Genomic DNA, 27,449 nt, shown 5'->3' with positions numbered 1-27,449 from the left:
TCGGGGTGGCATGGGCCGCGCTCGGCTTAGACTTCTCGATGGCCGGTTACTTCATCGGGGTGTGCAAGGGGGTACACCTTGCGGGAGTGATGGTTTGGGGAGACCGGCATCAGTGTAAAAACTGACGCACGCTCACAATGGCGTGGCTGAGGTGGTTGGCGCCTCGTCTTTGCTAGACGCCAAGTATTTGGCGGTCCGCCATGACAAAGGTAGCGTTGTAGAGGCCGCGTCGCCTTGGGCTGGTGCTAGGCCAAAGGATGACCTGTACGCCGGCAACGCCGTGGACCTGTACGCCAAGGACCTGTTCTCCATGGTAGGTGCACCTCTCGAAGGAGTGACCGGTCTTGTACTGTGTCGCTGCAAACTTTGGTTCGACCAAAGATCTATACGCCGTGAAGGGGGAAGCGAGTCCCGGGCCGCGTCATCACCGAGCTCCGGCTCCGCCCCGCCGTCACATCCAGGAAGCAAGACACCAAACCTGTGCACCGCGATCGGAACGCCATGGGCCTGTTCGCCACGGTAGGTGCACCTCTCGAAGGAGGGACCGGTCTTGTATTATGTCGCTGCAAACTTTGGTTCGACCAAAGATCTGTACGCCGTGAAGGGGGAAGCGAGTCCCGGGCCGCGTCATCACCGAGCTCCGGCTCCGCCCCGCCGTCACATCCGGGAAGCAAGAAACCAAACCTGTGCACCGCGATCGGAACGCCATGGACCTGTTTGCCACGGTAGGTGCACCTCTCAAAGGAGGGACCGGTCTTGTACTGTGTCGTTGCAAACTTTGGTTTGACCAAAGATCTGTACGCCATCAAGGGGGAAGCGAGTCTCGGGCCGCGTCATCACCGAGCTCCGGCTCTGCCCCGCCGTCTCATCCGGGAAGCTAAGACACCAAACCTGTGCACCGCGATTTGGAACGCCATGGACCTGTGTACCGGTGACCTGTTCGTTGTGACCTGTGCATCGTAACCTGTTCGCCGGGGACCTGTAGATTGCCATGTTAGAACAACGTCAGGGCTAGCGGTTGGGCTGCGTTGTTGGCGAGCTCCGGCAGCTCCCGAGTCATCTCCAGCCAAGAACATGACACCTGAACATGAAAGGCTTGGTGTAGACGATCTCCGGCGGTGTCGGTGCAGTTTGCTGTTTCAGTGCAGTCATCTCCGGCGGCGGCGACGGGATCACACGAGTGTCGTCTCCAGTGACCGGCACGTACTCTCCGCGTAGCGCATGCATGCTGGAGGGAAGGAGACAGAAGAAAATAGATGTATTAGATCAAAATCTCACCCTTCGGGAACGTGAGCTTGGTGTCCATGTCGCTGGCGCGGGTGTTCTTGCCCAGCTGCGTTGGCCCGTCGATGCGATCTGGTCTTCTGCCGGCTGCGTGGCCGCGTAGATGTGTGGTGGATGGATGTGGGCGTTGGTGAATGGATGGATGTTGGAGGTGCGCGTGCTGGATGTTTGTGTGCGTGGGTTCTCCCCTCTCTGGCAGTGCGTGGATGTGCAGGGCGGCGGCGTCTACGCGTGCGTGTGTGCGCGTGAGCAGCCTGATGGCCGCGTGTGTGGCTGTGCCCCTCTCCGGTGTGTAGCCCGCCGCCGGCAGCCGCGTACATGAGGGCGGCCTGGCGGCCAGCCCATCTGTGTGCGCCTCCCCGTGCGCAGCCCTGCGGCGGCGCGTGTGTGGACGGCCTGACGGCCGGGTGTGTTCGCCCCGTCCGAGTCCTCGTGTGTGGGTCTTCATGGCGCCTGGGCATCAAGAGAGAAAAGAAACATACGTATCATATGGGCAGAAAAAGAAGAGCACCATACGACTTGGACATAACATAAAATGGCCAGGTGTGCGCCACCACCGGCGGCGCAACTTCCCAGCCTCGCAGACACAATCAGCGTTGTCCCCGGCCGGCTGGGGCATTGCCGCCGGGCATGTGGCCTGCTTGTGCGAGGGCGCCGTCGGCTGCCACCATGGGCGCACGCTCTCCTGGGTGCCGCCTCTTTCTTGGCCGAGTGCTCGCTTGGCTGTCGATCTTTGAATCTTCGATCTGCATGATGAAGAAGATTAAAGAAGAATAGAGAGTTGAATCAATGTGCACGGTTAGTCTTGAGTCTTGGCGTCGCGTGCATGTGCTTGCTTGGGTTGATGGAGTGTGCGGCAGCGCGCATGGAAGAAGGCTCCGCCGGGCTTGCCGGCGGGCGTGTGTCGTCGTCGTGGTCGCAGCACGTCTACGGTGCAGTGGACGCCGGCGCGTCATCCGAGCGCATGGTCCTCCCTGGCGTGGCCTTTTGGCTTCCTTTTTTATCACCGAGAGCGCAGGGGGCTCCTCTGCAGGCTCCTCCGTCCATCTGCTCGACGCTGCCGCCGTGGGCGCGTCCCCCCGAGGGTCCCCCTTGACTCGTGGTGGCTGCTTCTTATATAGGCAGGTGTGTGGCCAGAAGGGATAAGTCTCGCTCCAGAGTTGTTGAACCGGCGCTCTTGATCTCATGGAGAGTTGACAAGATAAGGATGCATTATCTCCTGTAAAGCTTATCCCCTGTGCGTGCATTGCAGCAGCTAGACCTACACACGGACACGGTCACGGCTGACACGTAGGGACCTGGCCTGATCAGCTTTCGTGGATAGTCAAGCCAACTAACTCGTCACGTTCAACGAGCTAGCTACATGCACGCATAGGATTTTCATTGTAATCATAACTTGTACGTGAGATGTGCCCATGCATAACTCTTTGCATGCCTACGTACAAACTAGGTGCTAGGTAATCAGATTGATTAGATCAAGTATGTGTGGACATAAATAATCACTGCTCCGTGGTCTTGATGACCCTCTCCGATGAATATCAACATATTATTCTTGGTCATATTCATTCTTGCACATACATATTGACACCATTTTTTTTTATATTTCATAACAAAAATCCGCCAAAATGGCGTCGAACATCTCCAATGCCTAACCAAACGTTAGTAATTCTGGCGCTCGCTCAACACAGTACATGAAGATGATAACACTAGTCCAGCAATAAGCCAACACAACATTTTTGAGTGTAGTATTATGTTGCTTTGGAAAAACGGGGATACAAATGAAAGGTAGCTTCCATATATCCTGGGCGTAGTCGCGTAGACGCGCACCAGTTGATTGCTAAAGCTTAAAAGGACGGGACATGCAGCCTTTTGCCAAACCGAAATCATTATGTCGGGCATTCACCTCTTGGTAATGCGAGGACAAAAATATTTGCATTGTATGGACTCGTAGAAGTTCACGATCATCGTACTGATCTTGACGCCTTAAGCTGCCCCTGAATCTCATGATAACATGGCTGAACAGCGAAAACACATCACCCACAAGACTACAAAGCATACATTTTCCATCTCTACATCCTGATGATCCAGCCTTTGTTGAGCGACACGACAGCACACTTGTGGCTCATTTGGGCGCGTTTATCTAGCTAGCACCGCGGGCGAGCCGGCTTGTCCGTGTCTACCATCGCACGGTCGCGTTTGAAAGCGACGCCTGTCTACCTATAGTAAAATTATTAAGCTTGTCGAAATTAAGCTCGCTCCTCTAGTGTCGCTCTTTCAAGCGTTGCCTACCTTAATCCCACTGTCTCCAGAAATTAGCTGATTCCTCTAAGGCGACTCCAGATGAAGAAGATTCTGTATACACAATTCACGAGTAGTTCTTCTTTTTCTTTGTCCAACAGGCTTTTGGCTTTGTCACCTGCAGCACATGTCACATCGTTCGTTTTTACATTTTTGGTCAAGATTCTGCTTGGCGCAACATTTCCGAGACTCACAGCAGGGTGACGAGGGAAGCAGTACGTGCTTGCGACATACAGAACCTGTCTTTTCTCGCCCGTTTTTTAGGAAGAAAGAAAGAAAGAAATGCTTGGTCTGTCCCCATGTGACGGACAGCAAGTGGTACGAGGCGCATCCTTTTTTGACGCACACGGGACGCACCCTTTGTAGTAGTAACCTTCTTTTTGCGTGGGCATCATTGCAACTCGTGGTGAAAGACGGCATCCCTTTCTCGATTACACGACCGTGCGATGATCGCAGTACAAGCAGTTCCGACCACACAAAGGATACGATCTACTGTAGCCGCAATCAGTGTGGACGAGACTCTAGCAAGAGAAATGCAACGGCGTCGCACGTACATGTCCAAGCATCTACTCCTACGTCGAATCATCGTCCCTTGGTCAAATGCACGGACCGGATTGAATTGGACCGCCTAAAGCCCTGTCTGTTTGGTTTGCTTTTGCTTTTGCAGCTTGTCCACTTTGGCTAAAAGCCAGCTACAAAAACTCCAAAAGCATCTATTTAGAAGTTATTATGGCTTTTTTATTAAAATGAAAAAGTTGTAAAAATAGAAGCAAAAGCCCAAACAAACAGGGCTTTTTGTCTTTTTTGTACATTTGGCCGAAAAATGCCTGCAGAGGCCGAGCACCATTGATCATTTTTTTAATAATTTTTCAGCATAAATACTTTTTCCACACCTAAAAAAATCTGAAGAAGTATACACGTACAAAGTTTTATGAACATATATATTCATACGTGATGTACAGAAAAAGAAAATACACATATTAAAATGGTCCTTTTCTTCCTTCACAAAAAGGTCTTTTCTTGTATATGGGCCAGATATTTGTCTTTTTTGTGTAGTATGCAAATAACCATATTAGTTCATGAAATTTAATACATACTTGCAGAATATGCATATGTATTGGTAGACGTTTTTTAAAGATAAATAAATATATTTTGATTTATTTTTTTTACAAAAAACGAGCTCCATCGAGCTCGGTCTTTGCAACGCCATTCTCACAAAATGGCCTTCTATCCAAGTCTTTGGCGTCATCAATTCGTTCATGAGATTTCACCTCCGCTGAAAACAATGTGCGGCCTATCTATGCACACTGTTCACGTACACCTTTGTTCACCTGCCCTTTACGGAGGTATACTAGCGCGTGTACACGGTAAGTACAAAGCATAGGATTGTATGGAAACGTTGGAAACTTAGAGGACCCCCAAGCAGCTTGTCAAGATCAACAAGTGGCGGCTTGCAGCAAGGTTTTAGAGGTGGGTATTCAAGCAAATTCATGTAGCTAGCCATTATCAATAAAAAATAAAAATCATGTAGCTATCCTTGTGCAACATGAGGTCATTAAATACTTCTCTAAATTTTAGTAATTGAATTGTAATTAAATTATAGATATTTATTGAAATTCAGAATTATAAATACTATTAGATCATCTCTACCATATCCCCCAAGAGTTATATTTGGAGGAATTTTTCCGATTTGAGGGATTAAGGCCAATCTAGCATATCCCTCGAACCAATAGTCCATCAAAATTGTAACTTTACATCTGGTAAAATGCGTCAATCCAACATAGTATTAGTCGAAAAAAACGGCTTCCCATGACAGTTAGGCGGTCACCTGACTTCGTCTCGACGCCGACCCTCTCGTCGGTGTCGCCGCTGTTGCACCTCCCCACCCCCACCCCATGGCAGACATGTTCCGCGACACTGTCCCGCATCCCCACCACACTCTCTCTCACCTTCTCCTCACTCGTCATCGCTAGAATTGACATTCTCGCCGCCCATGAGGCCGGTGTGTGTAGCTCTGCCTTGTTGCTGTTGTGATCCGTTTTCACGTGGAATTGATCCGCCTGACCTTGGAGATGGCATAGGAAGGTCAAGCGCAACCTCTAGACGGTCAACAACTTCGGAACTGGCGAAGTAGACCACCGCTGCCAGCCTGTTGTCGCCCCTACATCTCGGTCGCATTCGTCGCATCCACGCCCAGGAACCGCCTCAGTAGCCTGCTAGACAACGCCACTGTTGTCCTCGGCTACCGTTCGGAAATAGACAGAGCTACATCATAGGTTTCCAGGTGGAGCCGGACTATAACGCGAATAGGATTGAAGCATTCCTCCAAGCACACCGAAGGATCGAAAGCTGACCAGGTCACAACCAACTAAATGAAGATCTTATATTGAGCAACATTGGCGACTTCATAACACTTGATTTGTGAGCTTTCATCATGATTACCTGGATTCTTCGTTAATTTGGATCGTATGCTATGTTTGAACCTGAATGGTTAAATTTGAGAACATTTGATTTGATATGTATTTGAATTGTGGGTAGTTGAAATATCAAATTTTAATTAATATGTCCAGATAGTTGGATGAATTGGCAAACGAAATTTATTGATGGGTTAAGTTTTAGGAAATTTGCTAGATAAAGAAAAATTTAATCCCCTAAAAACTAACATTATGAGATACTCCCTCCATTCTAAAATATAGTGCGTCCGCGCTTCCCGAGGTCCAACTTTGACCATAAATTTAACCAACGAGACCAACTGCGGCGGGAGAAAAAATTATATAATTGAAAACTTCTTTCGAATACGAATTCACTGATATAATTTTTGCTCCCGCCGCAATCGGTCTTGGTAGTTAAATTTACGGTCAAAGTTGAAGCACGGGAATAGAGGAAGCACTACATTCTGGAATGGAGGGAGTATGAGATACATATTTGAATTTGAAGATAGGGGGTCTGCTAGAGATGCTCTTAGTACCATGTGGAGAAAAATAAATTTCTAGATTGCCTCATCAATTTTGGCGGCAAAGCAATTGCTTTCTTTTTTTCTACTACCTGTGTTGGAATAAGCCACGGCGTGTGTGGTCGGACTCGTCGGGCGCGACGGATGCGCGCGGAACGGGCAGGACGCACTGGTGCCGTCGGGTACGTCGGGCGTGTCAGTGACACGCGGGACGGGCGGGACGCAGTAGCGACGTGGAGCTGGTATCGTGAGAAGAAAAGAACACACGTCGGGGCGTTGAACGCCGGGGCGTTGGTCACTAGAAAGTGCTCCTTCTTCTACCTCTATTCATTCGTGTGAGAGAGCGGTTCCAACAATTGGTATACAGAGCTTCGGTTCGGGAGATCACCGGCAACCATGGCGCTCGTCCCACACGGCGGCGGCGCGGGCGGATCGGCGACGATGGCGATGCCGATGCTGACTGCGGACAACTACACGGTTTGGGCCATCAAGGCGCAGGCGATTCTCGACGTCCACACTGTATGGGAGGCGGTGGCGCCGGGCGACGCGGCGGTGAACGCGCGGAAGGACAAGATGGCGCGCGCGTTGCTTCTCGGGGCGTTGCCGGAGGATGTGCTGCTGCAGGTGTCGACGAAGCTCACCGCCAGGGAGGTATGGGACTCCCTGAAGGTGAGGTTCGTTGGCGCCGATCGGGTCCGCGCGGCGAGGCTGGGGACGCTGCGCGGCGAATTCGACCGGTTGAAGATGGCGGACGGTGAGGAGCTCGACGTGTACGGCGGGAGGCTCGCGGCGATGGCGGCGAGGTATGCCAACCTCGGGGAGACGCTGAGCGATGCAGCACTTGTCAAGAAGTTGCTGGATACGGTGCCGGATCGCCTCTTCCCCGTCGTCGTCGGCATCGAGCAGTTCCACGACGTGACGACAATGGCGTTCGACGAAGCGCTCGGGCGGCTGCGTGCGTTCGACGAGCGGGTTCGGCGTCGTGGACAAGACGGCGGCGAGCGCGGGGGTGAGCAGCTGCTCATGACGGCGGCGCAGTGGGCAGCACGGGAGCGTCGACACGGCGGTGCTCGGGATGAAGACGATGGGCGCAGCGTGGCGTCGGGGAGCGGCGGCAACAGGCGCAGGCGCTGCTACAAGTGCGGGGAGCACGGGCACTTTCGGCGCGAGTGCCCGCAGCTGCGGAAAGGACCGGCGGCGGAGCAGGCTCTCTTGGCCGGCGCCAACGTCGACGACGACGGACTCCTTTAGGCCGTGGCTTAGGGTGTGTGTGTTGGAATAAGCCACGGCGTGTGTGGTCGGACTCGTCGGGCGCGACGGATGCACGCGGAACGGGCAGGACGCACTGGTGCCGTCGGGTTCGTCGGGCGTGTCGGTGACGCGCGGGACGGGCGGGACGCAGTAGCGACGTGGAGCTGGTATCGTGAGAAGAAAAGAACACACGCCGGGGCGTTGGTCACTAGAAAGTGCTCCTTCTTCTACCTCTATTCATTCGTGTGAGAGAGCGGTTCCAACAAATACATCATTGTGTCCTTGTCGGGTAAGACTTGTGGTCGGTGGTACTTTGTGATCCTAAAAGATTTCAACCATCTGGCACACACGAATAGAACAAAAAGGGTGAAAAATTGTAAATGTCCGGTGGTCACCTATAGATGAACCCTTGGTGATTGAGGTTCTTCCGTTCATGGAAGGATCAAAGGAGAATAGGGTGAGCCTGAGGCCTTGGCTCTGTTTCCCGTTCCTCTAGTTTGCATTTGTGTTTGCTAGGCAGCTTGTTGCTCTTCCTTACCTTGTCATATAGGTTTCACCAAGTTGCTTGTTAGTGATTTTAGTTGGACCGCAACTTTTCTTTTTGTGAGTTACCAAGCATTGTTTTCCAGTGATGGTTTTCTCGCTTTTGGGGTTTGCTTCGTTTTAAACTCTTATTTGTTGTGTTTCCAAAGACACACGAATATGTTCTTCAATCCAAATATGTTTTCAGTTAAGTGAACATTTAATTGAAAATGTGTTAACATTTTTTGAAATTAAATAAATATCTTCCTAATATTTGTTATTTTTTACAATTGCATGAACACTTTTTAATATGTGCAAGAAATATTGAAATTGTGTGAATTTTTTTGAAAATGTGTGAATTCTTTTGTTAGTTGTGTTATTTTTTAGAAAAAAAATGTGCATTGAAAAAATGCGCACTTTGTAAAATGTTTGTCTTAAGTTGAAAATATTCCTTGTGTATTGGATAAATATTTATAAAGTATTTAAAAAGTGCTCACCAAGTGTTGAAAAATGTTCACACTGTATTATTCACGACACGAGATTCTATTTCTTTCTCTCTACACCATGTACTTAGTTTTCCAGATATGAGAGAGAGAGAGACTTGCTCTTTGGCAAAGGATCAAGCGCTTTGACTTTGGTTTGTCCCCTGAGATCCACCACAGATTAGGTTTTGAGAGTCGTGTGATGAGTGGCTATCTAGCATGGCTTTAGGCTGGTCATAGTGGGAAGTAACATATACTAGTATCATGCATATGATACTAGTATATGATACTATCTTCATAGTGCATAGTAACATAAAATAATATCATAGATGATCATATTTATTGCCATGCATGATACAAAATAGCATAGCATTTAACATGATATGGTATCTACCTATGTTATTCTAACCCTCTGTTTCCTCTTTAATTATGTGCCACATAAGCATGTTTACTAGTCCTAAGTGCATGTTACAGGTTATGTTACCCCACTATGGCCAGCCTTAAAGAGCACGTGTATGTAGACTGTGCTAGTCAATGGAAGTCCTCGCTGCATAAAAGGGGCGGCACTTCCCACAGTGTATTTGAAAAATATTTGACATGTATTTTAGAGATAACTCACGTACAAAAAACAATTGTTCATAAATTCAAAATAATAAACTAAAAATACAGAGAAAAGGGGAAAACGAAGGAAGGGAGACATAATAAAATATTTGTATTTATTTTACATAAAATGTAATCAGGAGAAGACAAAATAATATAGCAAAGTGAAAAGCAAAAATCCAAATAACTGAAAAAGAACAAAAAACAAAAAATAAGGAGGGAAATAGGTGCGGTAGTAGCAAATTAAAAACAGACGAAATAACCTGGAACAAACTGGAGAAACCGGGAGCAACTAGCTAACGAGCGCTCCTTCGGGAGCCTCGCAACGATCAGCGCCACTTGGCGCGCTCTCAGCCATTCGCCATGTGCCGCTCTCTGGGCGCTTCCTCTGAATTTTGTTTTTTTTTTGTTTTCCGCATGCGTTTTTGGCTTTTTAAACATTTTTTCTGGGTTTTTTCGACGTTTTGGTTTTCTCCCGGTCTTCCTTAGCTTTTCGATCAAAAAAATTTGATTTTTTTGCACCAAAAAAACGCGTTTTATTTTTTTTTCTTTCGCGAAAGTCACGATTTTTTCCACTAGAGGCACGGTTGTGCTTTAGCGAGAGTCACGGCCGTGCCTTTCGAAAACGAAAAAAATGCGTTTTCTGTTTTTTCTTTCACGAGTCACGATTTTGCTTCCGCGAGAGGCACGGTTGTGCTTTCGCAAGAGTCACGGCCGTGCCTCTCGAAAAGGGAAAAACAAAACCCGTTTTCTGTTTTTTTTCTTTCACGAGAGTCACGATTTTGTTTCCGCGAAAGGCACGGTTGTGCTTTCGCGAGAGTCACCGCCGTGCCTTTCGGAAAGGGAAAAACAAAACGTGTTTTCTGTTTTATTTTTTCACGAGAGTCACGGTTTTGCTTCCGTGAGAGGCACGGTTGTGCTTTCGCGAGAGTCACGGTCGTGCCTCTTAGAAAGGGAAAGAAAATACGCGTTTTCTGTTTTTTCTTTCTTTCACGAGAGTCACGGTTTTGCTTCTGCGAGAGGTACGGTTTTGCTTTCGCGAGAGTCATGGCCGTGCCTCTCGGAAACGAAAAAAAGTGTTTTCTGTTTTTTTTCCTTTCACGGGAGTCACGGTTTTGCTTCCACGAGAGGTACGGGTGTGATTCCGCGAAAGGCACGGACGTGCCTCTTTCGGAAAGGGAAAAACCCATGCTCCCGGTTCAGTTTTTTCGCCCGGTTTTTTTTGTGAAAAAAAGTTCATTAAAACCTATCAACATGGGATCTAGTTTTAAAGATCTCGACGTAAGAAATTCAATGGTGAAAACGGTTTAAGATTTGGACGCACAGTTTAAAAGATAAAACGTTTTAAATAAACGGATCTACGAAAAAAAATTCCCAAGTTGCGACAAGTAGCATGCTGCATGTACGCCACCTGTCGCGACCCGAAAAAGTTCTTTGCAACGAGTACTTTTTAATTAGTGATTTTGGGAGAAACCATATTAAAAACAGCTTGTGTGATTGTAGAGTTGGGTCGGCCCACGATCGCTCGCCCCGTGTGTCATCTCGACTATTTTACGCAAAGATAAGATAGGATTTCCTTGCTATCCCCTCATCATTCGGCTTTGACCTTCGTCGTCGTTTTTCTTTGAGATTGGCAATCATATTCACTTTTTGACTTGCAAGCAAGTAACCAATCTTGCATCCTAGATTAGCTCCAAGTAGGCCAAATGGAAAAAGTGCATGCTTCTGGGATCAACTAATGTGGATGTAGACATTGTTGCTCTGCATCTAATCACCATACAAATGGTTTATTTCTCCAGAAAAAAGAAGAAGAAATACACGTGGTTTATTCTCATGTTCACGGAGACGCAGCCATTAGAGCAACTTCAATGGGGCGATCCATTTTGTCTGTTTGGATTATCCGAACACAAAACTTGGCCCAACGGGGCGATCCAAACGGATGCCCGTGTCCGCATGCTGTCCATCCCCGACCCAAACTTGACTCAAATCTAAGAAGAAATGGATATGAAGCGGATAGAAGCGGACGCTCTACTCGACCACTATCATCTGCTCGTGTCCGCCCTTGGTCCCACTTAGCAGTGAGCGTGCACGAGCTGGCATCCCCACCCAATCCTCCTTCCCCGCCTTCTCCGTCGTCCCGCTCACAGGCGCAGGCCGCCGCCATCCCCATCCAGTCCTCCTTCCCGCCTCCTCCGCCGTCCTCAAGGCTCGCCGCCACGCTCAGTGGCACAAGCTGCATCCCACGCCGTGGTCCAGGACGACGGGGAGATCTCCGTTGCCGCCTCCCGTTCTGAGCCGAGCCAACGGGGCCGGGGAACTGCACGCGGGCGGCGCGGCGCCGGGAAGAGTCGGGGAACTGCAGATCTCGTCGGCGGCGGCGCATGGTGGGACGAGCAGCCTGGGCTCCGCCGGCGAGTCGTGCGGGAGCTGCAGAGCTTCGTGCCGCAGCAGATGTAGGAGACGCTACTCTGCGACGTCCCGCAGGCTGTCCTGGTGCGCGCTCGCGGCGAGAAGCAGGGCAGGGAAGGGGGAAGCCGGGGTGGAGCGGTGAATGGCGGGAGTGCGTGCCGGCGCGGCAGAAGCCGGACGCGGTGATTGTCCTCTTTTGTGTTTTGGCGTTGGATGCTCGCCATGTCCGCCCCATGTCTGTCAAGCAGATATGAGATCCAAACGGACAAAAAACGGACAAAATCTATGTTCATTTAGGTCCCTGTGTTGGAGTTGCTCTTATTGGCTTACCAGATAATGGAAAGCAACTAAGCAAACCTTTTACCTGTCTCGGTCCGAAGAAAAGACACGCCCCATCGATTTCCAGATTAGCAAAAGATGGTTTCAGAAATGCCATGTGGCCCTGCCGGAATTGCACCCATGGTTGGGTTTCTCTTTTACGCATCAGGACCATTTGCAAGAGAATCTCACAGGGGCCATTTGTTTGTTCGGGTGCGATGCCTGCCCTTCAAATCTCAAGCGATCACGCTTTTACACAGGGGAGAAACTGAAGATTATACAATGTGCTACCACTATTGATAAGCATTGCAGGTTGCGTCATGAACAGCAAAATGATATTGGTCACAGCTACATAATTCCATCACTCTGTATAGATCTGCAACACTGAAACTGTTATTGATAAGCATTGCAGGTTGCGTCATGAACAGCAAAATGATATTGGTCACAGCTACATAATTCCATCACACTGTATAGATCTGCAACACTGAAACTGTTCGCACACGAACACGTCACCGTGTACCTTCAACGCTGAGGGTGATGCACCGCAGCTCGCGTCGAAGGAGACCCGTCCGGAAGCGGGTGCTTTTCAGGACCCAAAACCCCACACGCCCGGGAGGGATCCCGTCAGGGCGCGCGGCGACTAAGGGTTGCCCTAGGTCGACCTGATCGCCCATAGGGCCCCGAGGTTCGCCGCCCTGCAACAAGAAGAACGAACGAAGAATGAGGAAGAAGAAGAACAAGGGAGAAGGAAAAGTAAAGGTAAAAGGTATAGATAGATTTGTTCGATTGTGTGTTGTTATTCAATCGGCCGTCACCTCTTACATATATATGAGGCGGCTGGACTTTCCGTACAAGAAAAGGACTCAAATCCCGTCCAAAACATTAAAAAAAAATCTAACTCGGACCACGAGGGCCAGAACTTCCGGTCAGCCTGGAACTTCTGGGCTAAAATTATATCAAGTAGCCCTCTTGCACAGCTCCTGCAAGTCGCATATGGCTTCGGATAGCGATGGTTCCAAAAGCAAAGTTGTAGATCTTGCAATGGAGAAAAATTCCTTAGTTTATCACTTTTTCATCCGAGGTCATTTTGATGTCGAAATCGGCCCCGCAAATCTGCAAATAATGTTAAAATTCCAGTCTTCCGGGCGCACCGCGTGCAAAGTTTCTGTTTACTCCGGAACCTCCCCGGAAGTTTTGCCCGAAACTTCCGGGGCAGACTTATGCAGCACATAGTTTTGGCTCTAACTTTTGCATACGAACTCCGTTTAGACGTTCTTTATGTTAAAATCGATCGCTTCGACGAGGCGAAGACAATCCGTGTAGAAACAATCCCATATGAGGCCATCTTGAGGGCGTAATCAGCCGAATAGTGTTCTGAATACAAAATCTGAGTATTTCGAACACAACTTCGGCCTTAGAGATGAGACCGGATGACTATGGCCCAAATATCAAAATTTTTCCTTTTGACGATACGAAACTTTCTCACTTTGAGCACTTCTCCATTTGAGGCCATCTTAATTAAGTTCTTCATCGTGCCAAAATTTGGTGTCAACACATGCCCCCCTGTTTTTCGGCAAACTTGTGTGCCGAAAAATAACTTGCATGATGCTTTTCCTAAGGACGATGTCAGCACTCCATCGGCCATTTTATGTGCTTAGGACGATAAGTATATATATCAGCCATTTGGATTAGCAACAAAAGTAAATCTAATCAAACATATGATGATTTGGTAATACCCTTTCATGATGTAAGAAATTATATTGCATCCATGGTTTAAAATAAGCCCATTGAGGGTAACCAATCATACCTGATTAAAAATTCCATGGCATAGGCATCAACGACATTGTTGAAGAAAATGGATAATGTGTGGACCGAAGATGTTGAAACCTTCGGCTTGGTCCTTCATAGTTTTCACTCTTTTCCTTCTTCACATTTGCCGCACTCCTTGTAAAGGAAGCTTGCACATAATTCTTATTTTGAATACTTCCTTTGAGAACCCATGCCATATTCCTTTCTTCAACTTCTTGTGCACTAATTTTTGTAATTTCTTTTTTTTGCCAATATGATAAGTCGAGTGGGTACCCTGGCTGTGATTTTGTTTGAAGCAATGGCAATTCTTGTTTTACCATGTGCACTCTCAACTTCTTCTCTTCAGATTTGGTACTTGATTGACTTGCCTCATCGCCATTAGTAGCCAATGTCAATACTTTAATCGGCTCCTTCTCATTTGAGATCAAATCTGAAGTAGCGCTCTTACGGCCTTCTTTTTTAACACGATAAATTTGTTTGACCACCTCTTTCTTGCTCCTTGAGCTCCGGACCGATTCTTTACGATTGAAACGGTCTTTGACATGTGATTGTTCAAATGTTGATCTTTTTGGAGCTGCTGCATAATGTTTGTGAGATGGTCTAAAATAAGATGAAGAATGCGCCCTTGTATCATACTTGTCCCATGATGGATATGGATTTACATGATCATAGGAAGGTATCCATGGCATTGGCATTGGCGGCACAAAATATGGATATGAATATACCGCATTAGAATTCTCATTTTGCCAATACCAATCCTCGGGTTTGCGCCTAGGGGGTGATCTTGATGCTTTTTCATTAGTTGGCCGATAAGCATTTTTTTCTTCACTCTTATTTTGATATTTATCTAATAATTGTGCAAAAGTGACCTTGGATTTCTTGCACTTCTGGTTATTGCGGCCTTTATCTCCTTTGTCTTGACTTGCATCAATCTTTGGATTTTCTTGTTGCCCCCCAGTCCTTGGCGTCTTCATTGTATCTTCGATAGAACTCATGCCTTTAAGAATATTTTAATTGTGCTCTTGGACAACTTTTTTAATTGAAAGCTTGATCCCATCACCTATAGTTTTTACCTTCTCATCTTTAAAGGAATCGTCTTGAAGCAGCCGATTCAAAAACCTTTTTCCATTAGGACCAATTAGAATAGACTGGTCATCCCTTAGTGTTTCAACAAATTTTAATCGTCCTTTATCAATGGTCGATTTAAGTATTTGATGAAACATGTTGCAATCCTCAAAATTATGCTTGGACGAATCATGGAACTTGCAATACATTCGTCCTTGGATTGATGGCTTCACATGGTGATCAAGAACTCTAATGTAATTATTTTTCAGCGACAAATCAAATATTTGATCACACATGCTTGAATTGAAGGTATACTTCTTATTTTCTAGCCGATCTTGATGTGCAAACGGCTTTGGAGTTGAGCAAACGAATGATTCAGATTTAGAATCTTCCCATTCGGCTATGCATTGTGTTTTACACCCTATCTCCGATGTATTTGGATAAGATATTATATTAGCATCAGATTTTTCAAAAGAATTTGACCTTGGCTTTAAATTTCTGAAACGAAATTAGTTAGAATACACATGTCTCAATTGAGACCAAGTGCAAGCCAAGTAAGAAACAAGAAAAGCTACCCAATTAGATATGAAATTTTGATAAAGCAATGGGGAAAACTTTGGCTGCAATAATAGGTCACTATCGGTCTTTATAAATGGCACAATAGACCGAACGATATGTTCTATAACAGTTTTATTGCTAACAAGTAAATTTCTCTTCGTCATTGATCTTTCAAAATTATTTATGAGAATTTCTCTTATAAAAGCATCAACAATAAAGCTGCGACCAAATCGGAAGATAGGTAAATCACTTGCTAGACATGCCTTTTCAAACACGTTGGGAGAGCATGATGGTTGCGTTACTTGAACGATAGGTTGTTCCTCTTTCGAATAGCTTCCCAACACCTTGTCATCCTGTTTTTCTAGAATAGATTCGGCATACGTAATATTTGATTCAGTCTTTTCAATAGCCGAATTAACTTTATTATCCGAATCACCATCTTTTTTGATAATTCCATCCACACCCAATGCTTTCTCTTTTTGGCATACTCTAGCTTGGATTGCAGTAGAATTAATAGGCTTTCCCTCTTTTATTAATTCATGTAGAACAACATTGTATTCATCCCAAAAAGACGTAAGATTTTTCTTAATGACCCAATCTGGATAGAATTGCCCCCGACACTTTTAGACTCTTTCGATAACGATATGTCACCGAAATTCTGTAATTGTGTTGGGGGTACATGATATGCCATGGTAGTAGATGAAGGCGTTTGTGCTCCTGTAGAAGTTTCACTTATTCAGCCATCACCACGAAGGTGGGGAGCCGAATTATGGACATCAACAGTTGCGTATGGTGCCAGAAAATTAGTAGCATGAGGTGTAGCATATGATGTTTGAGGGTAATTGACCGAATAACTAGTAGTAGCATGGCCAGTTCCTCTATCCACCGGCACGTTAGGATTAACAAACTGCAAGTTATTTGCCGATGAATAAAAATTCAAAACACGTTGTTGCATCCTATTGGAAGTTCCTACATGGGGTATCTCAACTTGATTAACCGAACTCATCATGTTGTTCATCGGCATATAGATTTGTGGGCTTGCCAATGCATGGGAGTTGGGATACATATGTTGCATGTTGCTGATATTATATGAAGTTGAAGCATGGAGATTTTGTTGCATCGGCTCTTGCACATAATTAGATACATGATTGATAAAGCTAGGGCTAGCCGATACATTATGCTCATTAAACGATCTAGCAACAACATATGCATTATTTGCTCTACATAAGTGAATTGAGTATTCATTTTACATTTGTAGATTGCAAACCCTAGATGACGATCTCTTCGTAGCAAAAACGGGCCGGAGACCGTTCAAAGCTTCGTCCCCAGCGAAGTCGCCAAAAAGTGTGTTCGCACACGAACACGTCACCGTGTACCTCCAACGCCGAGGGTGATGCACCGCAGCTCGCGTCGAAGGAGACCCGTCCGGAAGCGCGGTACACAAGCAATCCGGCGGGTGCTTTTCAGGACCCGAAACCCCACACGCCCGGGAGGGACCCCGTCAGGGCGCGCGGTGGCTATGGGCTGCCCTAGGTCGACCTGATCGCCCCTAGGGCCTCGAGGTTCGCCGCTCTGCAACAAGAAGAACGAACGAAGAACAGGCAAGAAGAAGAACAAGGGAGAAGGAAAAGTAAAGGTAAAAGGTGTAGATAGATTTGTTCGATTGTGTGTTGTTATTCAATCGGCCGTCACCTCTTACATATATATGAGGCGGCTGGACTTTCCGTACAAGAAAAGGACTCAAATCCCGTCCAAAACATCAAAAATAACCTAACTCGGACCACGAGGGCCGGAACTTCCGGTCAGCCTGAAACTTCTGGGCTAAAATTACATCAAGTAGCCCTCTTGCACAGCTCCTGCAGGTCGCATATGGCTTCAGATCGCGATGGTTCCAAAAGCAAAGTTGTAGATCTTGCAATGGAGAAAAATTCCTTAGTTGATCACTTTTTCATTCGAGATCATCTTGATGTTGAAATCGGCCCCGCAAATGTTAAAATTCCAGTCTTCGGGGCACACCGCGTGCAAAGTTTTTGTTTAGCCCGGAACCTCCCCGGAAGTTTTGCCTGGAACTTCCGGGGCAGACTTATGCAGCACATAGTTTTGACTCTAACTTTTGCATACGAACTTCGATTTAGACGTTCTTTATATCAAAATCGATCGCTTCAACGAGGCGAAGACAATTCGTGTAGAAACTTTTCCCATATGAGGCCATCTCGGGGGCGTAATCAGCCGAATAGTGTTCTGAATACAAAATCTGAGTATTTCGAACATAACTTCGGCCTTAGAGATGAGACCGGATGACTATGGCCCAAATATAAATTTTTTTCCTTTTGACGATACGGAACTTTCTCACTTTGAGCACTTCTCCATTTGAGGCCATCTTAATTAAGTTCTTCGCCGTGCCAAAATCTGGTGTCAACAGAAACGACGAGAGTTTAAATGGGAGGTTGTGCAAGGAGTAGTGTATTAAGAAGTGGAGACATGATTAGTGTTCCGTATAAGCCGGGAAAGTTTATGGGGTAGGCTAATCCAGTGAAAGTGAAATCAAGATGCTACGGGACAAGAGGTTCAGCTGAAAAATTGAGAAGTCCCAAGCTGACATCTCCATAGTGTGTTCAGCGTCAAGAATAGATTAGCTTCCCTATCTGATTGGCTAGAGCACCCGCTTAATCTTGCCCCATGTCTCTGTTAATATATAGTATGGTAGTACTAGTAATTCCTTTTGGAGTACTATACTAAAAAGGACAAGATGCTAGATTGAAAGTTGCATATTCGTTTGGTCTGGATAGTCATAGCCTAGCTAGATAATGCATCCTTCAGAAATCCTGCAGCTTGATAGCGAGTTTGTCGTAATCGGTACTTGTTACATTCAGATTCGTGGCCTCTTAATGCGTGAACAAAATGACTAGAAACGAATATCCATGAGCTTACTACACAACTATAGATTTTTTTTTTGGTTCGTACGCTTTAAATTGATAGGAATAGGATGTCTTGCTATAAGAACCCTACAGAAAGCAAAAGCTTATGGACACGAAGTTTCTTCAAAGCAAAGAGACCAGTAGTGTGATTCATTTTTGTCAGAATATCAAAGGAAGTCATTTAAGGCTCTCTTTTGATTATACGAATTTCATAAGATTTTGTATGATTCCAATAATAGGGACTTCTTCCGACGAATGCCCTTTGACTTTGAGTTTGGATAAAGGACATGTTGCTAACCAACATTCTATGCACGGCTTTAATCATTCAAACTTCATATGTTTCTTTCCTATATATGAATCACCCAAAAGGACTCATTACAGGATTCCTGTATTTTGAATTCATGTACTTCCTAAATATAAGTCGTTCTAGAGATTTTAATATGGACTATATATGGATGTATATACGTAGTGTAGAGTGTAGATTCACTCTTTTTGCTCCGTATGTAGTCTATATTGAAATATATAAAAAGACTTATATTCTAAAACGGAGGGAGTAGGATTTTGTGGTGGGTGAAATCTTAGTTCTATGTTTTTTTCTTCTATTCCTTTGTTTTAACATTGAAGCCATTGATAATCTTGAAATATGTCCTAAACGTGTGCTGCCGGATCATAAAGAAGTGCATGGCAAGCAGAACAAACACAACAGCTGCTTGACCACTACTCATCCACTCAACAGCATGACCCATGCGCGGCCAGCGGACGCACATCTTTCTACGTGCATCAGCAAGCTTTGACGCGGGGTCCTGGAATCTCGTCGATCTCTCAAGCTTTTGCGTCCGTGATGTGGTCACTCATCCACTCACCACTTCCTAGAGCTCCTGGCTGGCAAGATCTGCCGGCCATTCGCTGGCCGTCGCAGCGGGCTAGCTAGCTACAGTACTTGTGCAGCGCGCCCCCCGGCTTCTTCGGGAAAAATCAGGCGATCGCTTCCGACTTGGCAGTTGGCACAGGCCCGTTCAGGTGGGTGCATGCATGGTCCTGGGTGGTGCAGGTGCGGGACCAGGCGCTGCATGCACAGTGGTAGTAAGTATTAGTCAGTCCGCCATGCCCTGCCAATCGCAGCACACGCACCGGCACCGGCCAGCCGGCTTGCATCGTGCCATGTACAACGCGGCCGGAGGAGGATTGTTAACGGGTGAGGTGAGTTGGAGGCTCATCTCTGTCCTGATGTGGTAGCATGGACCCGTAGATCGCTCATCGTTCGTATGGACAGTGGAGTGGTTGCGGGTGTCCCGGCCGGTATGTCCGGGAAATGTTAGCTAGCTTTGGAGTTTGAACATTTGGGTGTTGCTGTGGGTTAGTTAAGGACTGCTAATGTCTGGTGTTAACCAGGCAAGGATGTCAACCGTAGTTTATACAAATATTTATGTGTGCACATTTTTTAATGTCCAACAACACGCTACTTCTCGCGCTCAACACCATGCGTGGAGATGATAAGACTAGTCACAGTGGGAGTAACTTCAGCAGTAACATCAAGTCCAACTCAGCAAATTTGCTTATGTGGCAATGAGCTAATGAAAAGAGATGCAGTTGTAGTAACTTAGCTAGTTACCGTAACATCACATATCCCAATGCAATATGAATCTATAACCTAATGAATGAATCTTTGCATGTTATCACACTTAGAGCCTGTTTGGTTTCAATAAGTCACCTGATTTATAAGTCAGGTGACTTAAAACCAGTGACTTATAAGTCACGTCTGATTGGTTGTCACCTGACTTATAAGTCACCTGACCACACCTTTTCATCTTGTTTTTTATGTAAAGGTGGTGGGACCCATGTAAAAGGGGGTGATTTATAAGTTTTAAGTTGGGGTGGAGTAACTTATGACTTATAAGTTGGGGTGACTTATAAGTTGGGTCTGTTTGGCAAAATAAGTCACTTTTTTTATTTTTCGACTTATAAGTTGGTGACTTATTTGGAACCAAACAGGGCCTTAAGTTATTATCCACTATGAAGGTAGTAACATAGTTTAGGGATATATGTATGTTACTAATATATGTTACTATCCACTGTGGCTAGTCTAACACTAGCAGTAAAGCCAGTAGTAAACCATTACTGAGGCGCCAGGGACCAAGGTCACACCAGCTAGCTCTCTATGGACTTGCTTGAGATGCAGTCTTACTTCACCGCACAATTTCAAACGGACGTTTGATTTGACCGGATTTTGTCCCTTTGGGGCGGCAATGGCTTTACCTATGCCCGCATTTGTCCATTTGGGTCATGGGTGCGTCCAATGCGCGGCCGCACCCCAAATCATGTCCGGGGTGGACGTGATAAAAAAAACAAAAAACTTAAATTAAATGACTAAAAAAGTAAATAAACGTAGTTAAAAAAACTTAAAACATATTTAGGGGTCACGGCCACGAAATGGCCCAGTTCCATGGTCCACTTAAAAGGCCCAGTTCCATGGTCCACTTAAACGGCCCAGTTTTATAATTAACATTAAAACAAAACGAAAAAAGCCGACGCGCGCACCTGTCGCGCCCGTCCATGCCATGGTCGTCGCCATCTTTGGTGGCCGCCGGTGTCGTCGTCGTCGCTGACGAGGTCGACGTAGTCTGACGGCGTCCACAGGTGGGCCAGGGGTCCTTGGTGCACGGGGGCGGCGTGGTGGAAGGTGACAGGTGCCTGCACCACCTCCTCCCGCAGCGAGGCTTCCCACTCTGATGACCGTGGCGGCATGGGGCATCAGTTCACGCCCCCACGGCGGCCGCCATCTGCTCCGCCGTGCACGACCAGCTCCACCACTAGCCTACCAGGGCCGGGTGGAACGCGGCCACCGGCGGGTCCTCCACCACCTCCTCCTTCGCCACCATCTCCAGCTCGGGAATGGCGACGTCGCCGGCCGCGGAGAGGGCCGTCATCTCCCCGAGGCCCACCCATTTGGCGCTCGTCGTGCGTGCGCATGGAGTCCTTCATGACACGCGCCATGAGACGGGCCTCCTCCTCCGCTGTCATGCGAGGAGGTGGTGGTGGCGATGGAGATGGCGACGATGACGACGTGGGCGTGAGGCCGCGCACCCGCGTACGCCCGCGCGCCTGGGAGCAGCCGCTCGGTGCTCACGTGGCCGCCGCGGCCCCGTCGATGTGCCGGCGAAGAAGGACGCCCGCCGCATGTCGTGCTCATCTTGGAACCAAGTGTTCCACAAGGGCGAGTCGGGGGCGTACCTCTCGTCGTAGTAGAGGTCGTCCGGGAGGAGGCGGCGGCAGCGCTCGATCTCCTGACGGCGCGCAGGGCCGCTCAGCGGGACCGGCGGGATCGGCACGCGGTCGGCCGACAAGTGCCATTTGTTGGGGAGGTGGACGCCGCTCCACGGTAGCGGCGTCCTCATCTCTCAATAACGGCGGCTTATGGCCGCCTCGATGTAGTGCTGGTCACGCTTGCCGGCGGCCGTGGGCGCGATGAAGAACGCGGGCGGCGCGGGGGCCCGACGCGGTGGCGATGCGGGCTCCTCCTTTTCACCGAGCCGCGGCGTCCCTATGAGGAGCCAGCCTCGCGGTCGTGCTTGCCTTTGCGGCCGTAGTTCCATAGCCCCATGGCTGCGGGTGGCCAGCGAGCGAGCTTGAGGCTAGGGTTTGGGGTTTTTGGTGCTGTCGGGTTTCGAGAAGGCCGCGGGATGGAGTGGGGCAGTATGGACGACGACCGGTCCACGTGTTCCCATTTAAGAAGGACCGCGACCGTTCGCCTGGGCGGATGCCAAGCGGGGCCGCCCGCGCATGCGCACTGATGTGGGCGGGTGGGAGGTAGGTTGCTGCCTGCCACGCGGCCCCGACGCGGACGAGGCGCGCATCCGTTTGGTGTCCGCCGCGACCCAAACCCGACGCAAGTTTGCGCTCGAAATGGGTCGGCCCGGACACAAAACAGATCAGATGGGTGCGGGCCGTCGCACGCTGGGCCGCCTTATTTGTCCTTTTTACCCCAAATGAACGGGGCTGGACAAAATGGGGTCGTGCGGTGGAGTTGGCCTAAGATTCCCCTCGCACTCATGATAACATTATTGAGCAGTGGAACCCCGTATTTGCTCACAAAACTACAAAAGCCCATCTTTGCGTTTCAGTTATTTGCCATCAACAGGTCCCACCCTTTGTTTCATTGCCCCGAAGGAGAAACCTTCAACTCGAAGAGCGGCGTGCACCACAGAAAGAAGAATCACGTGAGACCGTCCGAACTACACTAGCGGCTTTCCGTGAAGCAGTGTTGCTACCTCTGATCGATAGACCTGTCTAGTTATCATCACGGTTGCAGCAAATCAAAAGGCGTGACATATGATCCGACCGTGCCACTAGCAAAGGCTAGACAGTACCATCTCTTTTCCTAAAGAAGGGCCGCTAGAGCTAGCTAGTGTATCTTAAATTGTCATGACTGGTCGCTACCTCGCACATACTACTACTTACATAAGATTTCTCCTTTTCTCCTTCTCTTTTGTCACAGTCCAAACAGCTCCACGGCCATCGGTGAAGCATACTCCTACTCCGTGGCCAACATATGCATGCATGTGCATCTCTATGTTCACTTCCTTCGTACTAGTAGCACAGATGCATGATTGGATTTGCTAGTATCTCAGAGTGAAAAAGAAGAACATGCCGCGTACGATATGTTTTGATAATTCCTCGCTGGTTAACCTGCAAGTAACGTGCCAGCTGATGTAACACGTATCTGCTGCGCTTTAGTTTGCAACATGCATTCATGCATGCACGTTGCACGGGCCGCGGCCGCGGGCACGAGCCATGAATTCATGGCATATTAACTCCGGTCGTATCGTGCGCGCGAAAGCAACGCACGCTCGTTCGCTTGTGGTTCATTTGCGTGCGTTGTCTGGCACGGCGAGCCGGGCTCTGCCTGATCGATTTGTCCCTGCCTGCTTGGTTTGCTCTCCTTGGCCCGTCCACATAATGCGACCGACGGTTGATGTGCCACGGTGTGGGGGCAGCAGCAGTGCCGAGCCAGCGACGGAACTGTTCCCGGATCTTGCCATTTTGTAACCCGGCACAGGGACGACTACCTGGCTAATTAAGCTCGCCTCTGTCACTCCCTCCCAGCAGTGGAACTACTGTAAAAGATGGTTTTCTATAACCCTTTCTCTTTCGTACACGAGAACCGTGCTTATATTTGGATGTATCCTTCTTGCTACTTAAGTCCCATGCCGGTTTTACGTAGTACTCAGAAAATCTCTTGCATTACTCACAGCCACAGGCCGGAACCATGATACACGTACTACACAACCGTGGGGTTCGCACGTAGTAGGATCGTAGCAGGGGCGGAGCCAGAACTTTTGTGAAGTCCGGGCAAACTTAAGCATGAATGTCTAACATGCAAATAAAAAATTTCGTACCGGGTAGATAATATATACTATGCATCAAACTTGCAAAGCACAAATCCACATTAATATTGAAGTGAAAATACGAACATAACAGTCAGACAAATGTAATATTTAAGCGAACTAATATATCAATATTCCATTTCAGATAGCAAATGAAGTTGTGACTTGACAACAAAAGACATGGAATCAAACTAAAGCATAGAGCCAATCAGCCAAACTAGCCATCTTGCCAACAAAAGTGTAGCCGTCTAAATCACCATGACACCATCAATATATCCTAGAAGACACTACATGATAAGAAAATGGATTTGTTATTCACAAAAATTCAGTGTTGTGATTTGTTTATTTATTCAAAACAGAGAGCTTGTAACAATAGAAAAGGTTAGATGGAACGTACCAATAGTGTGCTAAAGAAAATCACGAGGCAAATGTCCTTTCCGAGACTTCATTGCTGTAAATGTTCGAATAATATCTTTATCATCAACTGACTTGAATAACTCCCGCTCGGTGTAACATATCATCAAGTCGTTGAACCATTCGTTGTTGATCTTGCTACGCAATTTATTCTTGATAATATTCATTGCTGAAAATGCTCTCTCAACAGATGCAGTTGACACCGGCAATATCAAAGCCAACTCAATAAATTTGTATACCAATGGAAATACCAGATTTTTCTTAGTTTCAACCATCTTCACGACCAAACTTTGAACATCATCACAAGTAGAAAAAGAAGCATGCCTTTTCACTTGACTTATATAAGTGAGGAGCTGCTCTCTTATTGTTCCACGTTCATCATTAGAGAAGTCTTCATGATAAATTTCAGCAAGACGAGCAAGTTTATCAACATTGAACTTGGAGAAAGAGTCCTTGGGGTCAAGACATGAGAAGCAATCAAGCACACAATTTGCTTCTTCACTAAAGCGGTGATCCATCTCCGCACAAATTTTGTCAATAGCAACATAAAAAATCTCTGCACGGTAATGGTGAAGATTAGTAACAGTTCTCCCTTTTCTCCTTGAACGACCACGAACTGGTATTACTTCGTCCATATTTGGTACTAGAATACTATTAGCACCACAAAATTCTTGGACATCACCAAATAAATTATCCCAACCACTCTCTCTGAACGTTGCCAACCGAGCCTTGACATCATTAACTAATTCCATGGCAAGAACAATATTGAGATCTTTTCTTTGCAAAACTTTTGAAAGCTCATTTGTGATGCCAAATAACTTCAACATAAGCTTCAGAATGAAAACAAATTTAAAGCTCTCCATTTTTTCTATCAAACCTGCTGCTTGAGATGGTCCACGTCCATATTCATCAACTGTACTAAGCACCTTTAACACGGAGGACCACATTTGATCCAAACGCAGTAAGGTAGTATGATGTGAACCCCATCTAGTATCCCCCGGTCTAGAAAGAGTAGATGATTGGTGCAAGCCCCTTCTAGTAGATATCTCACCACTCTCAAGTCTATCCAGAATGTCTTGGTGTTGTGCCTCGGTCAATGCATCCCTTCTCTTGCAAGATGTTGTTGTTGTAGTCACAATCAAGGAGATGTACTCAAAGAAATCATGAATAGATGAGCAACTACTAGCAACAGACACGACCACCAATTGCAGACGGTGAGCATAGCAATGAACATAGAAAGCATAGGGGTTTTCATCTATGATCTTTTTCTGCAAACCATTAAATTCACCTCTCATATTTGAAGCCCCATCATATCCTTGACCCCGTATCCTTGAAATTGATAACTTATAATGGTCAAGAATGCCATAAAGAGCATCCTTTAGTGACTCGGACGTCGTATCTTTGACATGATGCAAAGCAAGGAATCTTTCCACAACCCTCCCTTTGTCATTCAAAAACCTATAGGAAAACACAATAATGTCAGTTGGTTGCATAGAGAATAAATGACAAACAAACAACAAAATAAAAGTGAAACTACTAACCTCAACATCACAGCCATTTGCTCTTTCATAGATATATCACGTGATTCATCAATAAGCACCGAGAATTGTTTGTCACCAAGCTCCGCCATGATCTTCTTTCTAACTTCATGTGCACAACACATTGCAAGCTCCTTTTGAATGTCACCAGATGTCATTGTGCAATTTCTGCCACCACGGTTAAAAGCATCCCTGACTTGTTCATTCTTAGTTTTTTTCCAAATCTATCATCTCTCTAAAGTTTCCCTTGTTTAGAGAAGTAGCTGATTCATCATGTCCACGGAATGCCAAGCCTTGTGCAATGAGATATCTTGAACAACTTACAGAACAAGTTAAACGAATCTTATACATTTCTTCTGATTCCTTGCTTGATCTAGCAAAGTTACTTGCCACACTTTGTCTTTGATTATTATAATCATCATAATGCTTGACGCAAGAGTTGTGCCTACTACCATGACCACCAATATGATCTTTGAAGCCTTTAGATGCATGCTTCCAATCTGTAAATCCTTCTTTGGTGAAGACTTCATAACCAAAGTGCTCAGCCCTTTCGGGTTGCTTAATGAGAAAACAATAAAAACAATACGCTGCATTCTTCCACTCACTGTATTCTATCCAGTCGTACCTTTTATACCAAGATTTGGAAAATGCTTTTGAGGAACGCGAACTTCCAAATTCAGTACGATGGTATTTATTCAAATCTGGTTGCATTGGACCCTTCAATATATATGCTCTCCTCACTTGGTCTTGAATATCAGGAGGATACTCACAAATTTGTTTCCTTTTTCCCGGATCGCGCTCAATCGCATTTGGATTAAATTCATTGGCAACGTTAGGCGCTGATGGCTCTACTTCTATTTCAGGCTGCGCATCATTCACAGTTTCAGTCCTTTGCTCTACTTCTACTTCAGGTTGCACATCATTCATATTTTCAATCCTTGCTCTCTTAACCAAAAACCTCCTCATCTCTGAAATTTAGTGAGTAAAAAAATCTGAAGTTAGTTTTTACACAAATAAGAATATGGGTTAATCACAAGTTCATAGTACAGTACAATAACAAAGCTACTTGCATCAACTACATGTATCAGATTATCAAGTATTTCTTGATGTTGCCAAAGTGAAATCGGTGTTTCTTAAAATTACTAGAGGAAAGAGTCTGCAACCTGCATACTAGTTTGTCAGTCTAATGAACTTACAGTTTCTGTAGTTTCCAACAGCTAACAAATAGATTTTCTCTTTGGACTTTGGTCATAATCGTCCCCAATCAAAAGTTCCTAAATAAGCCCTAAGTACATCAATATCTCAACCCAAATCAGTTATTAAGTATGCGATCTTACCGGAAGTCGAAGGAAAGGAACTGCCCCAGCCTTCAGGAGAGGAAGGGACAAAGGAAGGGACGACCGTGGCCACTGCCGGCTCGCCGTCGGCCTGCCGCTCGCCCAGCCCAGATCGCCGCCTCGCCTTCAAGCCCCTGCCGCACTTGGGAGAAACCGAAGAGACGCGAGTACGCGAGAAGCCGAGAACTGTCTAGACTCTGGAGCGATCGATGGTATTCCCTGTTGCCTCGTGGGCTGGAGCGAAGCGATTGATGGTATTCTTTTTTTTTCTAGTGGGCTGGAGTGATCGGGACGTTCTAGTAAATAACT

General features: G+C 46.7%; 1 protein-coding gene and 1 pseudogene across 2 annotated transcripts; one reads left to right on the top strand and one right to left on the bottom strand.

Moving 5' to 3' along the window:
• Positions 1-6,931: 6,931 nt before the first annotated feature.
• LOC147992665 (uncharacterized) lies at positions 6,932-7,786 on the top strand. Its single transcript, XM_087541043.1, has one exon. It carries the CDS (start codon positions 6,932-6,934, stop codon positions 7,784-7,786), a length of 855 nt encoding a protein of 284 aa, XP_087397169.1.
• Positions 7,787-23,920: 16,134 nt separating this feature from the next.
• LOC147992664 (uncharacterized) lies at positions 23,921-26,979 on the bottom strand (annotated as a pseudogene). Its single transcript, XR_015615385.1, has 3 exons — positions 25,807-26,979; positions 24,249-25,723; positions 23,921-24,138 (listed from the first exon to the last, which is right to left on the bottom strand). The product of XR_015615385.1 is annotated as an uncharacterized LOC147992664 (transcript).
• Positions 26,980-27,449: the final 470 nt, after the last annotated feature.

This window comes from Triticum urartu, chromosome 1A (genome assembly GCF_056163025.1).
Source record: "Triticum urartu cultivar PI428250 chromosome 1A, HENAU_Tu73, whole genome shotgun sequence".
Lineage (NCBI taxonomy): Eukaryota > Viridiplantae > Streptophyta > Magnoliopsida > Poales > Poaceae > Triticum > Triticum urartu.
Note: the sequence above shows the minus strand (reverse complement) of the source record. Positions and strands in the feature narration are given on the sequence as shown.

What these genes read in the sequence shown, in the direction of transcription:
- LOC147992665 (XM_087541043.1), top strand. Translation starts at nt 6,932, where the DNA reads ATGGCGCTCGTCCCACACGGCGGCGGCGCGGGCGGATCGGCGACGATG.